This window comes from Anser cygnoides, chromosome 1 (assembly GCF_040182565.1).
Source record: "Anser cygnoides isolate HZ-2024a breed goose chromosome 1, Taihu_goose_T2T_genome, whole genome shotgun sequence".
NCBI lineage: Eukaryota > Metazoa > Chordata > Aves > Anseriformes > Anatidae > Anser > Anser cygnoides.
This window is the reverse complement of record NC_089873.1, coordinates 204,213,772-204,230,576: the sequence shown is the minus strand read 5'-3', so window position 1 is coordinate 204,230,576 and position 16,805 is coordinate 204,213,772. Positions and strand designations below refer to the sequence as shown.

The 16,805-nt window shown below is 45.9% G+C and overlaps 1 protein-coding gene across 4 annotated transcripts in view; it reads right to left on the bottom strand.

Annotated features, from left to right (window-relative positions):
• Positions 1-1,640: 1,640 nt before the first annotated feature.
• Positions 1,641-16,805, bottom strand: part of ME3 (malic enzyme 3) — a 124,264-nt gene continuing 109,099 nt past the window's right edge. For all 4 annotated transcript variants that reach the window (XM_048076482.2, XM_048076481.2, XM_013199811.3 and 1 more), the window contains 8 exons: positions 16,439-16,548; positions 6,267-6,364; positions 5,509-5,622; positions 4,697-4,802; positions 3,996-4,138; positions 3,531-3,704; positions 2,780-2,878; positions 1,641-1,921 (listed from right to left, as the gene is read on the bottom strand). In XM_048076482.2, the coding sequence (XP_047932439.2) occupies positions 1,760-1,921; positions 2,780-2,878; positions 3,531-3,704; positions 3,996-4,138; positions 4,697-4,802; positions 5,509-5,622; positions 6,267-6,364; positions 16,439-16,548 (1,006 nt within the window). In that variant the 3' untranslated portion in view covers positions 1,641-1,759. The remainder of the gene's footprint in view (positions 1,922-2,779; positions 2,879-3,530; positions 3,705-3,995; positions 4,139-4,696; positions 4,803-5,508; positions 5,623-6,266; positions 6,365-16,438; positions 16,549-16,805) is intronic.

Here is a 16,805-nt window from a genome sequence, read left to right as displayed (position 1 = left end):
GCTTTGTAGTGTTCTGCTTTCACACAAACACGGAAATGTTGAGGTTGGAAGGTACCTGAAGAGGTCAGCTTGGCCGACCCCCTGCTCAAACAGGGCCACCCGGCACCAGTGTCCAAGGACCATGTCCTGTGCAGATGCCTTTCAAGTTGGCTGAATATGAGCCAGCAGTGTGTTCAGGTGGCCAAGAAGGGCAACAGCATCCTGGCTTGTATAAGAAGCAGTGTGGCCGGCAGGGCTAGTGAAGTGATTGTCCCCCTGTACTCGGCTCTGGTGAGGCTGCACCTCGAGTACTGTGTTCAGTTTTGGGCCCCTCGCTACAGGAAGGACATGGACGTGCTCGAGCGAGTCCAGAGAAGGGCAACGAAGCTGGTGAGGGGTCTGGAGAACAAGTCTTACGAGGAGCGGCTGAGGGAGCTGGGCTTGTTCAGCCTGGAGAAGAGGAGGCTCAGGGGCGACCTTATCGCTCTCTACAGTTACCTTAAAGGAGGCTGTAGCGAGGTGGGGGTTGGTCTGTTCTCCTACGTGCCTGGTGACAGGACGAGGGGGAATGGGCTAAAGTTGCACCAGGGAAGGTTTAGGTTGGATATTAGGAGGAACTTCTTTACTGAAAGGGTTGTTAGGCATTGGAATGGGCTGCTCAGGGAAGTGGTTCAGGCACCATCCCTGGAGGTCTTTAAGAGACGTTTAGATGTAGAGCTTAGCGATATGGTTTAGTGGAGGACTTGTTAGTGTTAGGTCAGAGGTTGGACTGGGTGATCTTGGAGGTCTCTTCCAACCTAGACGATTCTGTGATTCTGTGATTCTAAACCTCCACTGGCACAACTTGAGGCCATTCCCTCTAATCTTATCACTAGTTATCTGTGAGAAGAGGCCAACCCAAAACTACTGATACTCCCTGGGTGTTTAAATCTACTGATATTCCCCGTGGATATTCATGGCATGGTACCAGTTAGAGAGGTTGTTGCAGCAAACCCACACACCCTGGACCAGCTGTCTGAGCAAAATTCTTGCGAGAATCAGCCTTTCAGTCACAGATCACTGTCAATACCTTCCGGGGGGTTCTCCAAGCATTTTCTGTTTGGATTCCAGCTGTACTTAAGTTATTTGTTGAATTTTGATGGGGCTTTGGAAGCGTGTGGGGTGAACAGCACCTCTAACTACAACTTCTGGGAGACCCCCGACAGTGGCAGGTTTCAGAGAAGACAGTCCGTAAGGTCTTCCAAGAGTGGTAGGAGCTACTCCTGCCTTATGTGAGGGCGACTGGCCAGGGACCAGAGTGCTAGAAGATATGGCAATGCTCTGTGAGATTCTTGGTTTGGATAAGAACTCATTGAGCATCTCTTGCTGAGAAAAGGAACCACATGACTATTTTCAGCCTCTGTCCTTCCTTGGAGGACTCCCTACCTTCTCCTGTACCTGTTGTTACACAGCTGAAATGTAGTGTTTTCAAACCTGTATAGGGAACATCAGTGTTCATGGGGTCCATGGGACTTTAAATGATGGCAAAGCCTGTAGTGCAAACTGACAGGGACAGGCTGGAACTATACTTTGTCTCTCTCTGTGTTGTACTGACTGCCCAGTGTGGACTTTATTTTATCCCGTTCATGTGCTCCCACAGAGAAAAGACAGTGGCAAGTAAAAAAGTACTTGGATTCATTTACTTCTATTGTTCTGCAAGGCTGGAGGTGCATTTATATCAGCAATGATATGGACCATGGGAACTGATGGAAAAAAAATGAGAAAACAGTTCTCATGAATCTTATACATCTTGCGTTTGCATGGCTGCGGAAGGCCACGTGTAATCATCAATAACGAATGAATCGTAATCAGGACTGTAAATAAGCTGTTTCACAAAAGCTTCCTTGTCTGCTGGCTCAGGATACCAAGAAGCAAGACCATGCTTGTAGGCCCAGTTAACGATCTGTGAAAAGATAAGCAAAAAGAGCTGATGAAATAACATTGACATGTTACGAAGTTAAAACCAACTGCAGTTCAGCACTGGCTGTGTTTTCCCTCTTTTTTTTTTTCTTTTTTTTCTTTTTTTTTTCCTGCCCTCAAAATTGTGCCTGGTTTTGCTTATTATTTCTCGTTAAGCAACCCCCTGAGTAGGCTGCACTTCATCTCTTGGGTGAGGGAATGCAAACTGCCTGCAGTTCCTGGCTGTTTAGAAATGCTTCCCCTGCCCTAGCAAAATGGTTGTGCTACTCAGTTAAAGAAGGTGAGCAGCCCTTTAACCACCTCTGCTTGAACTCTTAAGCTCCTGAGTTACGCTGTGCATCCCTCAGTAGCTCCTAGCAGGCCAACGTGATTCTCAGTGGGTGTCCCCTGAAAAGGAATTACAAATTTCATATATGCAGGGCACAAATCCCATAATTAGACAACAAGCCCAGATCTGGAAGAGTATTTAGATGCTTAGATCCCTATCAAACTCAAAAGGAGAGGTTCCAAAACAGCAATTTGGAACCTAAAATCTTTTGGCAACTTGCTTCATGTTTGATGTCAACCCTAAACCTGATTTTTGGAAGTGCTGAGCAGTCACAGCTCCAAGCAATAATGTAGAGCTTTGTGAGCTGTGAGGCATCCAGAATCAGGAGATACTTTTCAAATGTGGGCTTTAATGATAGAAGAGATCAAAGCAGCAATTCTGTCTGGAAGGATTCCCGAGAATCATTGCTTTAGGCTACAGAATAAGATGATTTTAAGAAACACAAAACAAGAACAATGCCAGGGCAATTTATGCCCTCCCTACCACAGAAAGTGGAAATAAATGAGTACTTACTTTGACAGCGATTTTGAAAGACACCTCTCTGATACTGTCCAAGGGGGGATAGAGTCTTCCTTCTGCAAGATTCTGTTCTGTCACCTCCGCAGCAATAGACTAGAAAGAAGAGGAAGACAGTTTACAGAGATGGTCTCAAGTGTGTGCCACCTTCCCTAGGATTACACAACACATGGTTGAAACCTCGGCAGCAATGGAGCTGGGGTTAGTTCTCAATCAAACTGCTGAACTACACAAAATACCTGTGTGTATACGCTTCATTACAGACTTAAAACTGCAGCCAGGACAACGGAAATGCTGTTTCAGGGCAGGTAATGAACAAAATCAGAATCACAGAATCACGGAATGGTTGAGGCTGGAAGGGATCTCTGGAGGCCATCTGGTCCAACCCCCCTGGCTCAAACTGGGCCACCGAGATCTGATTGCCTAGGATCATGTCCAACAACTTTTAAAAATCTCCATGGAAGGGAGATTCCACAGCCTCACTGGGTAAAATGCTGCTATAAAGGGTAGCAGCTGTGGGGAGTGAGGGGAACCCTGTTGCCACTCCTGCAGGTGCCTTCACAGGTGCAAGGGAAGGATGAACCTTGCTCAGGACTTCCTTCCCATGGGAAAAGCCATGGCTTTTTGCTGATGCTGTGCAATTTCTATGCAATACTTCCCCAGGTTAGCTTCTTGAAATTGCCACAAGTAGGTGCATGTGCCCCTTATAATATTTTTTAAGAACAGTAGTTATTTGCCACTTGGAAACCTCTGCTGTGAGGAGGAAGATATCATCAGAGATGTGTCGGACTCCGCAGGCAATGACTCCCAGTGCCACTCCTGGGAAGACATAGGCGTTGTTTCCTTGGCCAGGGAAGAAGGTCTGTCCATTGGGCAGGGTAACCTTTGAGAATGGGCTCCCACTGGCAAATATTCCTCGGCCCTGATCAAAGAGAGAGAAATAAACGTCCAAATTCAGAAGAGACATCTCATATGTCTGCCGCTTTCCATGATGTATACTCAGGAAACTCTGGTGACCAAGTAGAGAAATGTCCAGCAAAGCCATCCCCTGCTGATACTTCAGAAAGGCCTGGTCTCCAGAGCCATAAACAGGGTCATGAACAAAGCCACTGAGCACTGAGTGGGTGTTTGCACTGCCCGACTGCAAGTCACACTACAGGCATGGCCAGAGCGTATCTGGAGCCCCCATCTTCCCTGTGCTGAGATCCAGTACCTCAGTGAGGCGATAGCACTGCTCCGCTGTGCACTCTGCTTTACTTGTGGGGTTGCTGAGGGCAAACACGATGGGCCTCTCATTGAAGGCTGCCATGTCCTTCAAAATCTTCTCAGTGAAAGCTCCCGCGATGGCTGCGACACCTGAAACAACAACAGAGGAGTGAGCAGGTGCTTTCTGACTGAGAGCAGCGAGCTGCACTGCTCCCTCTTGGTCACCTCTGCCACAAAATACTGTGGGAGGCCTCCATCTCTGGAGATGCAGGTGGGAATGTTTCTCGTGTTACAGAGAGATTAAAAGCCTGTTTCAAAATACAGCCCTTTGCTCCTCCAAATCTCCTCCTTGCAGCGCAGGGATCAGTGTTTGGGCTGGTCTGGATGCAGCTCTCAGCACCTTGCCTCCCGAATATTGTCCTCATCCTGCTCCACTCGCCTGGGCCACGCTCGCTGCTGAGAGCCCCAGACCATGCCCACAGTGGCACCTCCACCTGCAGCCCATCTGGGGGTCTCCTACAGAGGGGAAACCTCTGTCCCACAGTTGAAGGAAATGATGTGGAGAATTCAATTGATAAAAAGGGGGCAAAAAAAAAAAAAAAGCAACCTCTTTACTTTTTGATTCTGAGAACAAAAGGAGGCCCTGGAAGAAAGACACTCTCCTAAGAAGTGCATTGACATGAAAAGGTCATGTTAAGAGAACTCCACCTATAATTGCTGTAGGCTTCACTTTCTGCACAACCTCTTCCAGCGTGTTCACACTGGGGTGGTCCTGGGCAAACATTTCTTTCTCATGGTTCAGGTGGCTCCTGCCCTGTGGGGGAAAAGGAGTCAAACATCATGCTTCTGGCAAAAGGTGGAGACATAGTGTAGTAACTCAGTTTGTTTCATCTCTCTGCCCTCCTCTTAAACCAGGCTCCTCAGAGCAAGCCCTCAGCATCAGACAGCCAGGCATCGAGCAGTTGGTGTAATGTCATGTGGGGCTGGTCTCTGCCCATCTCACCCTCCAAAATACATCCGTTGAGTGGAGAAAGGAATTTGGCTGCCAGGGCAGAGAAGTCGTGCATGTAGCACAAGTCTCCTCCAGTCTTAGAAGGGATGGGGGCAGATGCCCTGAGGACCCAGGGAGTGCAGAGCAGAGCTGGGCCAGGCTGGATCACCAAGCAGGGCACAATATTGCTGTTGTAATGCCCCATATATCTGGCATGCAAGACTTCCAGCACTGCATGAGACCATGATCATGTGCCACAATGCCACTGAGACACTGCTGTGCATCACCCTACCACTTTGAGGGGCTCATCCCAAAGCATTGCCTTTGGGATAGCCAGTGCTGCTGGTACACTGTTACCACCATGAGATCCAGCCCTCCGAGAGCAGGAACAGCTCTGCTGACACCAGTGAAACTGCAGCCCTTGCTCCAGGGCTGAGCAGGGTTCAAGGTGTCTGCCTGCTCTGGCCTCTCTCTAGCTTGCAGGAGGTGCTGAGGAAGTGGAGATGATTAGCTTTGGAGACAAATTTACCTTGACAATCAGTCCCTTGGAGTCCACCATCCAAATTTTTTTGATGGCATCCTCTCGTGAAATTCCTTCCTTTTCCATGGCCATGAGGATGAGATGAGCTATGCCCATCGCAGCCTGGAACAGAGTAAATAAACATTTCATTGGGGTAGTAACATCTGGTGGGAGCAGATTTTGAATGAGAAATGTGTTGGGTCCTCCCACAGCACTGCACAAAGCAGGGAGGCTTTCTACTCTGCGGCTGTACGGTGACACACCTTACCCAAAGTCCTGCAGGTGGGCAACAGCTGAGCCAGGCTTCAGAGAGTTTATCTTCCTCTTCTTTCTTTGTGCAAGGCACCAGACAGGCTACCTGAATGCTACCTGACTTCCTGCCCTGCAGGCAATACGACTGACTCCACAAAATGAGGTTACGTTCTTACAGTTCTTTAAGTCCCGATTCTTGCAGCTGTGTTGCTAGAAGGCTCTGGTTTACCCTAAATACCAACCCTGAGGATTCAAGCTAGCCTCACTGACAGCCTCGGAGCATCCAGGAGGACTGTCCAGGACTCTCAGGCCAAGATGTCACTGAAAGATTGTTGGCAACTTCTATGCAGCAGCAAGATCCACCTGTGAGCCCCACTCTTGACCAGTAACAAGGAACCTGCTTCTGTGTTTTGCCTTCAGGAAGATAGGCCTTGCAGGCAGATTCATGGTTGACTTTTCTGTCACTAAATTTGAATTTAGATGATATTCAGGAACAAACTCAAGAACACTCCTACCTCTCCAGCTCCCTGGAAAACAAACTTGTGGTCTGAGAGCTTGTTCTTTGTGATCCTTAAGGCTGCAAAGATGCCAGCGACTGCAACAGACGCAGTGCCTGAAAAGAGAGAAACACCATGAGATGGTCATTTTGGCAAGGGGATTGTCTGTCCTACTGATACACTGTTAGAAACCTTGTGGGAGGGACCATGCTCTTAAACCCTTGGGAGTTTGGCATTAACTTTTTCTGAGACTCAGTGTCCTTTTGACTCCATTTAGAGGGAAAGTGGTATTCTCCCGCCTTGCAGGAGTCTTTGAGGATTAATATTTCAAAGTAGGGAAGGCACTCTGGTCCTTTAGTGACAGAGTCTAAGATGCATGTGAGTTGTCTAAGATCAGAGATCACACGAGACGTCTGTAGCAGAGCTGCAGACTGAACCCTTGTCACTAAATCCTTTTTGATCTTGGAAATACCATCGTATTCTCCTCATTCACCTTCAGATTACAGCACTTTCTGCTCTCTTTTTACTTCCCAGATACTCACCCCTGACTCAGAGCTATCATGTCTACCTGCCAAGCATTAAGGAGTGTCTGGGAACATGAGTTTGTCCCAGATTGGTGAGAAGGAATGCAATATGTGGAGAACAGGCAGTCCTTTGATGCATACAGCTTTCCATTCACCCAGGGAGACAGATGGCTAGAGTGAATAAACCTGCCTTTACCCCACATCAATCATATGCAGTGTTCATCTAACGTCCTGTCCCAGGTGAAGGAAAACAGTAGAAAGAAATCAGTAAGGCACAGGGTAGTGAGGGTTCAGGCACTGGTGGTATCAGGTCACCTGGACACGCTGGCTGCAAGTGCTAGAGGTGGACTAGGAACGAAGGAGGCAGTTTTACTCCTCTGCCTTTCAAAGGACAACACCTGGGATCTGTCCCCAGCTCTGCTGCTGCTCTCTCCATTCTCATCTTCAGAGCTTTGTGTGAAGGGAGACCACAAGTAACAAGTCTTGTGTTGTGCTGGGGGGCAATGAACCCTTTTAGACTGCCAGGCTATTCTGGTTTCACCAAATTTCCAGCATTTCCTCTTTTCCTGGCCATTTAATTGGCCAGCACGCCATTGAGACCCCTCGCAGCCCTGGGGTGCTGCCAGACACCAGCCAACAGCCTGGGAGGGAAAATCAGAGCAGCTCACGAGCAAAGCATGCCCATGACCAGTGAAACCAGCAGATGGTGCTGCTGTATCTGCTGAGGACAGAGAAAATAACGAGCTTTACCTGCTCCTTTTCTTTAGTGCGACAGTCACGGCTTAGGAAAGCTTACCTTACACAGCTTTCCTGGTATATCATAGTGTTGGCGAAATGATTTTCTCTCTCACTATTTCCATGCAAACACAAAACCTAGCGGGAGCACAGCTATTCTGAACGAGAAGTAACTTCTATTGACATAGCCTATTTTGCATAGGGAACCCACTTAAGGACAAATAATTTTTTTTTTTTTTTGGCCAGACGAAGATTGCTTGTCAGTACCACCATCTCACCAAAGTCTTGCTTTTGTAACTCAGATGAGTTCAGTTCTCTAAAACTGAAAAATTACCGGCACCTAACATGGACTCTGGTTTAGCAGGGGTGGCAGTGGCCATGTTCCTGCAGCAAACGTTAGCACCGTGATGTCCGTGCACAGGCACCCAGGTACAGAATGGCAGCAGCACTGTTTCTTACTCGTGAGGGCACTTCAAGTATCCATGTATTAGACAGAAAATGGACTAACCTAACAGTTTAATATTGCAGGTCGTGGTTTCTTGAACCTCTTTCTTGGAAGGAATTACTCGAGACACTTGCTTCAGCACCAAGGATGAGTTCCCTTTGTTAGCTCAGAAAACTGTTTGCATCAGTTTATTTTCAGATTCAGACCACCTGGGTCCAGTTTAAAAGGATGTTGATGCCAAAGGAACCAGTCACTGAAAGCTCCCCTGCTTCAGTGTTAATGATTGCCAGCTCAGACAACTGAAGGATATATATGAAGGATTTCCTCTTGCTTCTCTTGCACTAAATCTCTGCCTCTTTAAGCTATATATAGAGTAATAGATTTACCTGGCAAAATGCAGTGCCATCTGAGTAGAAAAATTACAGTAGAAGACAATGAACATCCAAGGAATTTATAGGAACAACAGATAATTGCATAGGTACTAGATTTTGCTTTTTTTGGGTGTCGCACAGGTAGTCCATGCTCACTCTCTGTATTTCAGTAAGTCTATCAGCAGCAGCACTGCTTGGCTCCTGCTAGGGACGGGGGCTCCTCTGGAGAAGGCGTGAACTTGTCCTTGCTGAAGCAGAGACCTGATCTTGGTCAGATGAAATGCACCTTGAAAGTGTCTCTGCCACCACTGTTTTTTAAGAGATGAAATAACGAATTCTGGCACTCAGAACTGCAAAGAAGTGGGGAGAGATCAGGATCCCACAGTTCTCAGCAATGCCAACCTTGTGGTATACAGTAGAAAATGAACAGTTCTGCATACACTCACACACGCTCCTGCACTATCTCCCAGGCTTACTTTGTACAGAAATCCCCAAATCCCTGTGTGGGTAAGTGATCAGAGAGAAAAATCCCACAGTGGAGCCATTACAGTGCAACAGTGTGTCAGGTCAAAGCCTCAGCAGGAACAGATGCCTGGGAAGTATTTACAAGAAACAAATGTAACTGGAGAAATACCTTGTTTCTCTTAGTCCGGACCCAGGCAAAATTGTTTTATACTCTCATTGTCCTGAAGTCTGATGGGACAAATACTGGTATCAGCAAACCCATTTAAACAACAGGAAAATGCTCGTGGGACTTTCAGCAGAGGGTCTCTGAGTCTTTTTAGGGGTGTCAGCAGCAGGAATTTGAGGAGCAGGGTGTAGAGAAATACAGGGTGTACAGATCCAGTGTGCAGAGCAATGTGCATTTTGTGGAGCAGAGCTGCATGGGACAGGGCACGCTGTTGCTCGTCCCCCTGTGCTCGCATTGCAGAGCAGACAAACAGCAGGGCTCTGCCATTCCTAATCCTCCTCCTCTCTCTCCAAAGAGCTTATAATCCTTCCACGTCTCCCAAACCACATCAAACCCCATTGCTCAAGTAACAAAGTTACAGTACCTTGACCTCAGCTCCATATTTTTCTTTGATAATTACAATTTCTGAGCATGTAACAATAGAAATATCTCTGTGGAGAAGAGTTCACAGCTGGTTTGTATAAGGAATTGGCTAATCACTGTAGTTCAATTCCAAAAAGACCACAAAACGAGATGGGGGAAAAGAAAAACCCTCACCATGAGTTGTGGCAAGAGAAAAATAACCACCCTTCAACACATCAGCATATCTGTTTTCCAAAGAGATTGAATGCTGCTATTACAGATAACTACTTCCTAAGTAATTAGCAAGAAGCAGCTTGGCTGGTCTGCACCCGAGGTGAGATATGAAAGGACACAGAGAGAAAAAGGAAAATGCTCACAAAGCATCCCATCTGTCCAAGACTCAAAGTGAACACTAAATAATATCACAGGCTAGCAAGCAGACCTCAGGAGTCTCTCCAGGGAGTCCAGACACAGAGGACCAGCAAAGAAAAAAAGAGCCTTTTAAAAATACGGTGCATTCAAGAAGATGGCTATTCCAGTAGGAATTAATCTCTGACACTCAGGCACACTGAAAATATTGCAAAGATTTCCGCCCCCGAGGCTGATCATCGGCTTGCACTAGTGTAAGGCAGAACTAGCCCCATAGATGTCAGTGGAGCTACACTTGAGCAACACCAAGGGAAAGGATCTGCTCCAGAGCTTCAAAACGCAGCAGAGATGGGAAAGGCAGAGGCACCCACGCATTCCACACTGGTGGAAGGGATGGCCAAATTTAGCCCCGTCTTTTCATTTTTCACCCTTGCTTTGCCTGCTTATGCTTCACCCCATCAAAACCTTGCTGAGGTTAGGGCCCAGGAAACAGCAAACACCCGTTCAACAGCTCCAGCGAAGGGCAGCCAAGAAAATGTATTTAAATTTATGGATGCAGAAGAAGCATAGCGCTTTTCCAAACCCTGGTTCACATTAACTCCCTACAGCCATTCAGCTTGTTACTGGAAAGAAGAATGGAGCTCGTCCAGATGCACTCCAAATACATAATCAAAAGTCAAATAGAAGAAAGCTGAAGCAAAAAGCTGCCGAAGCGTTTGCAGCTCAAGGTCTTCACCTCCATGGCTGTCGGCTATTGTTATCCTCCCCAAAAAGGGCCTCTGTAAAACATTAAGGAAATAAACCTAGAAACGGCATGGAGCAAGTCATCCAGAACAGCAGTAAAATGCAAAGCATCGATGCTCAGGGGAGGAATTAATTTCCACCACTAACAGATCTAGGGGCACTGGTGACCCAGAAGATCTCTGGAGGTGGTGGCATGGTGAAGAGCTCCCTCACGGTGGAGCTTAACTTAAGGCAGATGCCTAATGCTGTTCATCTCTGGGTTTTTCTCCTTGCACTGTAAAGTTCTTGGACCATGTGGTGTGGTGCCTTAAAAATACATCACAACTGTGGCCTGCAATGGAGGGCCACAGAGCACACGCTGCAGCTTCCACTAGATCACAGACAGCTTTATACAGCCGTGACATGTGCTGGTCTTTACTGCAAAGGAGGAGTCTGCAATAGCATTGAGTGAACAAGAAAAGCAGGAGAGGAAAGGGGGGCAAATGTTATAATCCCCCAAATGATAGAACATGCAGGCCAGATCTTTAGGGCACTGCACTAAGCCCAGGGCATTGCAGCCCATTCCCACCCAGGAATCCAGGCTGTCCTGATCTGGCTCGTTGAGCAGTCAATGAGCGATTTAGACACAAGTCTAGGAGCTGTCCCTTGAACAGTTAATGTAGTAGCATCAAAAGGAAACACAGGAGCCTCTCTTGCTGCAGGGCACAGCAGGTCCAAAAGGGTCTGGTAACGGTGAACCCCTACAGGACCGAGAACATCTCCACATCTATCTTCAGGCTGGGTGAATCCCCATGGAGAGAGCGTGCTGCTCATGAGCTGCCTGGCAGGACACAGCCTGCTTTGTCCTGCAGCATGACATCGTCCAGCGCTCCCTTCCTATTGTGCTCCCCCCCTCTTTAGTTTCCTGATGATAATTACTGATGCATTTTCCACGCCAGCTGAAACAACAAAGTTAGATACTGCACCATTTTAATCTGCCGAAATTTGTCAATGCCTTGCCAAAAACTAGCCCTGCTTCTCAAAGCGCATGGGAATGTGCAAAATGGGCCGTGTTTGCATGGGACTGATTTCCAACCTGTCCAAATGTTTGAAGCTGTTCAGATTTGCAGTGCTGGAGTCACTCTGTTCCCAACCTCAGCTAAGCTCTGGGAGCAGTGCTCCTTCAGGCTGAGACAATGCTGCCTGAAGTGTCCTGGAAATCTTATGGGAAGACTATCTGCTAGGATAATGATACAAGGTGCCTGGTGGGTCAAGAGAAGTTTGGAGGCTTAGCAGCAGTTGTACATCCAAGAACAAAGGGAAACCGTCTCTCTAATGACTGGGAAAAGATCAAGAAGTTCTTCAAAATGTGGTCCCCCTTGTGTGTTGCTTGTAGATCACTCTAGGTGTGGAGGGACTATGGAAATAAAAGGACTGAGTGTTTTTAAAATGACTAGTGATTTGGGGATTCCCATCTTGAAGTGCCTTGAGGAAGTCTCATTTGCATGATGTTCAGCCTATTTTAGAAATCCTGTCTGTTCACGGCATCTCAAATTGGACATGGGGAAATCTAAAACACACAGATGAGTGATCCTTTGAGAAGTTATCAATGTTATTAATGTTACCAGGTTTTGTGTTAAGACACTGCTAAAGGTGCCCAGAGCCAGGAGATTGTAGGCTTTATGCTTCTGTGCACTATTCTCTCTGCCCTGCCTATATGTACGAAAGGCTTTTGAATGACATATACAGACACAATTAATTAAATAAAACATTAGAGATATCTTAATTTTTCTGCAACTCTCACTTAACTTGAAAAACAACTTCTGCTGTTCAGTACTGGGTAAGCACTTTGAGCCCAAAAAGTTCATGTTTTGTTATGTGAATATGGAAACTGACACACTGATCAACGAGGAGGATGAGCTTTTCATAGAAAAACTACAGTTGGGATATATGTCTGGAGGTCGGTGAGTCCCGTATTGGTTTAAAGCAGAGCTAGCTTCAAAATCAGATTAGGTTGTTTAGAGCCTTGTCAAAAGACGGAAGTCCCAAAGGCTCTCTGTACAACCACTTTCATAATGAATATTTTTTGTTGTGTCTGATTGGCTCATCGTACTGAAGGATCTCTGTAGGAGCATGAAGATTTCAACTCAGCAAGTCAAGCAGTCCAACCCCAATCACAGGTTGATGGGTCTGATGACATTCCTGCTTAGTCCTAGCACAAACTGCTCCTGATTCTTGTGAGTAAGCAGTGCACATCTTTGATGGCTGTGTTGAAATTACACCGTCTCTTTTGCACAAAGACAGGGAGGCACACAGCATATGCTGGGTGCTGATGGCTGAAGAGCAGCTCTGCAAGAAAGGTCTTGGGGGTCCTGGTGGACAAGAAGTTGAAGATAAGCCAGCAATGTGCCCCTGTGGCACAGCAGGCCAACAGCTTCCTAGGCTGCATCAGCAGAACTGTAGGTCAAAGGAATTGATCATTTCTCTCTATTTCAGCACTTTTGAGGTCTTAATTAGATTACCATATCCAGTGTGGGGCTTTCAGCAGAAATTTATTGACAAACTGGAGTGAGTCCAGAGAAGGGCCATCAACATGACCAGGATGTACAAAGAGTTCTGAGGAACCCGTGTTTGATCAGGCTGGAGAAGAGTAAGAGGGCATCTAATTTCTGCCTACATTACCTTCTGGGAGGTTGTAGAGAAGACGGAGTCAGATTCTTCCCAGAAGTGCACAGCAAAAGAATGAGGGACAATGAACACAAGTTGCACCTAGGGTAATTCCAAATAGATATTAGGGAAAAAAATATGCACAAGGAAGATAAGCAAACTTTGGAACGGGTACCATGAAGAGAATAGAATAGAATGGAATAGAATGGAATGGAATGGAATGGAATGGAATGGAATGGAATAGAACAGAGGTTTCAAATCTCCATCAATGGAGATACTGAAAATTATTTGGCTGGACCAAATAATATTCTCTGAGGAACCTGATATAATGCCTAAATTGGATCTAACTTAGAAATCACCCTGGCTTTGAGTGAAGGGTTGGACTGGGTGATATCCAAAGGTTCATTCCAAAGTGACGTCTTCAATAATTTTATGTATTTTCCAGAATGAAGCAGGAAGGCACAGATCACAGATGGTTATCCCAGGGGTACACAAGACTTGACACTTCTGTAAGACTTCAGTTGCCTACTTTCTGTTTATTACTGTGCGCAGTTCAGTGGAGCAAAGTCACAAAAGGAGGACAAAGAGTAGGATTCAAGGCATTCTCACATCCCTCCAATTTCACACGTGCTGTATTGCCTGCCCTGGTACTTCACTGGGAAACAGGGAGAAGGGACAATCAATTTTCTCCCACATAGCTGAAATTGAAGCTGTTGCCCCTTGCATGAACCCAGATGGAGCTGGGAAAGGACTGATGTCATCACCCCCACAGAGGAAGGAGAAGCTCTCCCTTAATGGGGAGCTCCCACGCGCGGGCACTGTGAGCCAGCTGCTCGCTCCCAGGCTAATGGCTTTCAGAATAAGAGCAATCACCTCGTCCCATTTGTGGTACCTGGCAGACATCCCACTCAGCATCAGCAGGCTGGCTTCAACTGGAAAGGGTCTGAGTCATTTTAACTTTGCTGGGTTAGGATGGATTTGGCAATATAGTAATTTGAGTGACCAAAAAAAAAAAAAAAAAAGTAGGCGTTAATGTTATAAACTGCTTTCTGTTTGTATAAGGCCCTGGGATAGCAAGAGGGAGGCCTAAGGGAGATGAAGTGGAGCAATTTATATTTTCTTCCCACACCTCGCCTGTGTGTGTAGGCACACTGCGTTCAGAGTCCCATTTACCAATGGACAACGACGTTAATTAGTGCAGCTCAGGCCTGACCTACCTTAGGCACTCTTTGTGCCTAAGATGTGTTTTTAAACCAATATACTTAAAAGAGTGCCAGCTCAGAAGCGAGGATAGTTCAGGCTTCAGGAGGTCTGTTCTTGTCTGACTTGAGCAAAATGAATCAGGACTGCTGCAAGGCATTGCACAACTCTCATTAATCATTTAAAACATGATTTGCATTGAACTCTCCCACTTTTTTCTTTTTTCTTTTTTAAGTAGGCAAATAATGAAACATCAGCATGTTGTAAAAGAGAGAGCCTGAAGGAAAAACGAAGAACAGGAGGCTGTAAATGAGGGAAGGGCACTTGCTACCTTTCTGATATCATTTGGGGAACAGAGGGATATATTAGCATGGGTAAATCAGTCTACTTATCCCAACTCCAAATCCATTTATCTCTGACGTTACTCCAAGACAGAGCTAACTAAGTGGGTCCAAGTTGTTTCAGCTTCCCAAAGGTCCCTAAAACTCATTTGCGACCCTGGCTTGGACTCCCCTTTTCTTTCTGACAGCTACATAAGAAAGTCGGAAACAGTGGCTTGCTTCCCCTGACTCATCACTTGTCTGCTCAAAGGATCAGCAGGATTTATTTCCTTATCTACTACTGTGGAAACAGTGCCAGCTGGATGCTTTATTTGAGAGGCTTTAGTAAGACATAAAATCCTATCAGTCCCTCCAGAAACCTACATCCAGCCCCAAAGATGTGCCACATCACCTGGCCTCCTTTCCTTTCATCTGCTGAGTCGCCTTCCACCTGCAGAGAGAGCTACTAATCCAAAGTAAGTTTTTACATCATCTGCTTCATATTATGGGCTTCATCTGTCCATCTCCGAGAAAGTTTGAGTTCTTGGTTCTTCCCTTCAAAACTTCCAATCAAAAATGTATCCCCTGGACTCTGTTTTTCTGTGCTCCTCTCTCCACTGAAAGCTTTTCTGGGTGGCAAGAACAGCTAGCAGTCTGCTTGTACAGCATTATATACCTCACCTTCTATGAAACGCCTGAAGCTCTTCTGCTTCTAAACCCTCTTCATGAAAGTGTCTTTGAAATGGGACGATGCATCCCATCACACCAAACGTATTCCCACAAGCCAGGGTCTTACTGACTCTTGTGCCTTGACAGATATGAACAATCTGTTGCACACTGCCAAATATTGCTAGATGGGTGGCAGATATGGAAATACTGCTGCAAAATCTGCTTACAAAAGAGCCACCATTGTGTGAAAAACGACATGGGCAATTTTTTTCAGTCTTTTTCAAATACAAGTGAGGATAAGCCCTACTGACTGCAAATAATTAAGTCAACAAACTGCTGACATTTCTGCATGTTGCAAGGAGGACTAGACAAAAAAAGAAAAGGCAGAGGAACTCACAGAAGAACCGGTTATTTTTAATCACTTGGGAAGATCCTGTCCCTGTGGGATGGGCAAAAACCCCTTCCAACAGTTTAAAGCAAAGTCAGCATCAGGCAAGGATGGCACCAATATGCTGCTTGCATCCCTCTGTGCATTTGAGCAATTCTGCTGACAGCTGAGCCTCACAAGGCCTGGGAGGCATGCTGCTTCTAACCCCAGCTTTGCTGGTGCCATTTCTCCTTGGTGCTGGAAGAGTTATGTTAACTACTCTAGGGGAGAACATGTCTGTTCTCAGACTACCCTGGTGTTAGCATCCATGGAGAGGAAAGAAGCTGGTTTTACCTTCTCATTTGTGCATGTAATGGGGAGGGTGACAAAAGAGGGACATTGCCAGGATCAGCTAATGACCATGTGGCTCATGGAAACTGAAAGCCTTACACAACTGTTAAAACATCAGTATTGTTTTAGCTAGATTGTAAGACAATTAATGGAACTCTCTAAATTACCTTAATAATCTAAAGCACATGATCCATTTTCTCCATAGAACATTGCTGCAGTAAACAGCTAAATTACTAAAAACAATGGAGACTCACTTTTCCACTCTGACTGCTGTGCTTCTTTTTTTTAATGCTTATGTGTAAATGCTAAAACTTATCACACATCTGAGTATTGCGTAATAAACACTCTTGTAATCTTAATTGCTTTTCCTCGTAAGAAGGTGAAGGTTAAGTCTGCATTTTCCTAACTGTACTTACCCTGAATATCATCATTGAACGTACAGTATCTGTTGCGGTATTTATTGAGGAGACGAAAAGCATTAGCATTGGCAAAATCTTCAAACTGGATTAAACAATTCATACCATACCTGAAAGATAAAGGGTAATTTAAAATGGAAAAAAATATTTCTACAACATAGAATGACATATACACCTTTTATCACGACAAGGTAGCTAGAGACTCAAGCGCTGAGATAATCATAAGCACTGATTCTCAACAGAAATGCATCACAGCAACATCAAACAGGATCATGTCCCTCCCAAGCTCTGCACACTCAGAAATATGGAGTCTCTAACTAAGAGTAAGTTGTATTCATAATGTCTACTCAAGGGACACAGAGGGTTT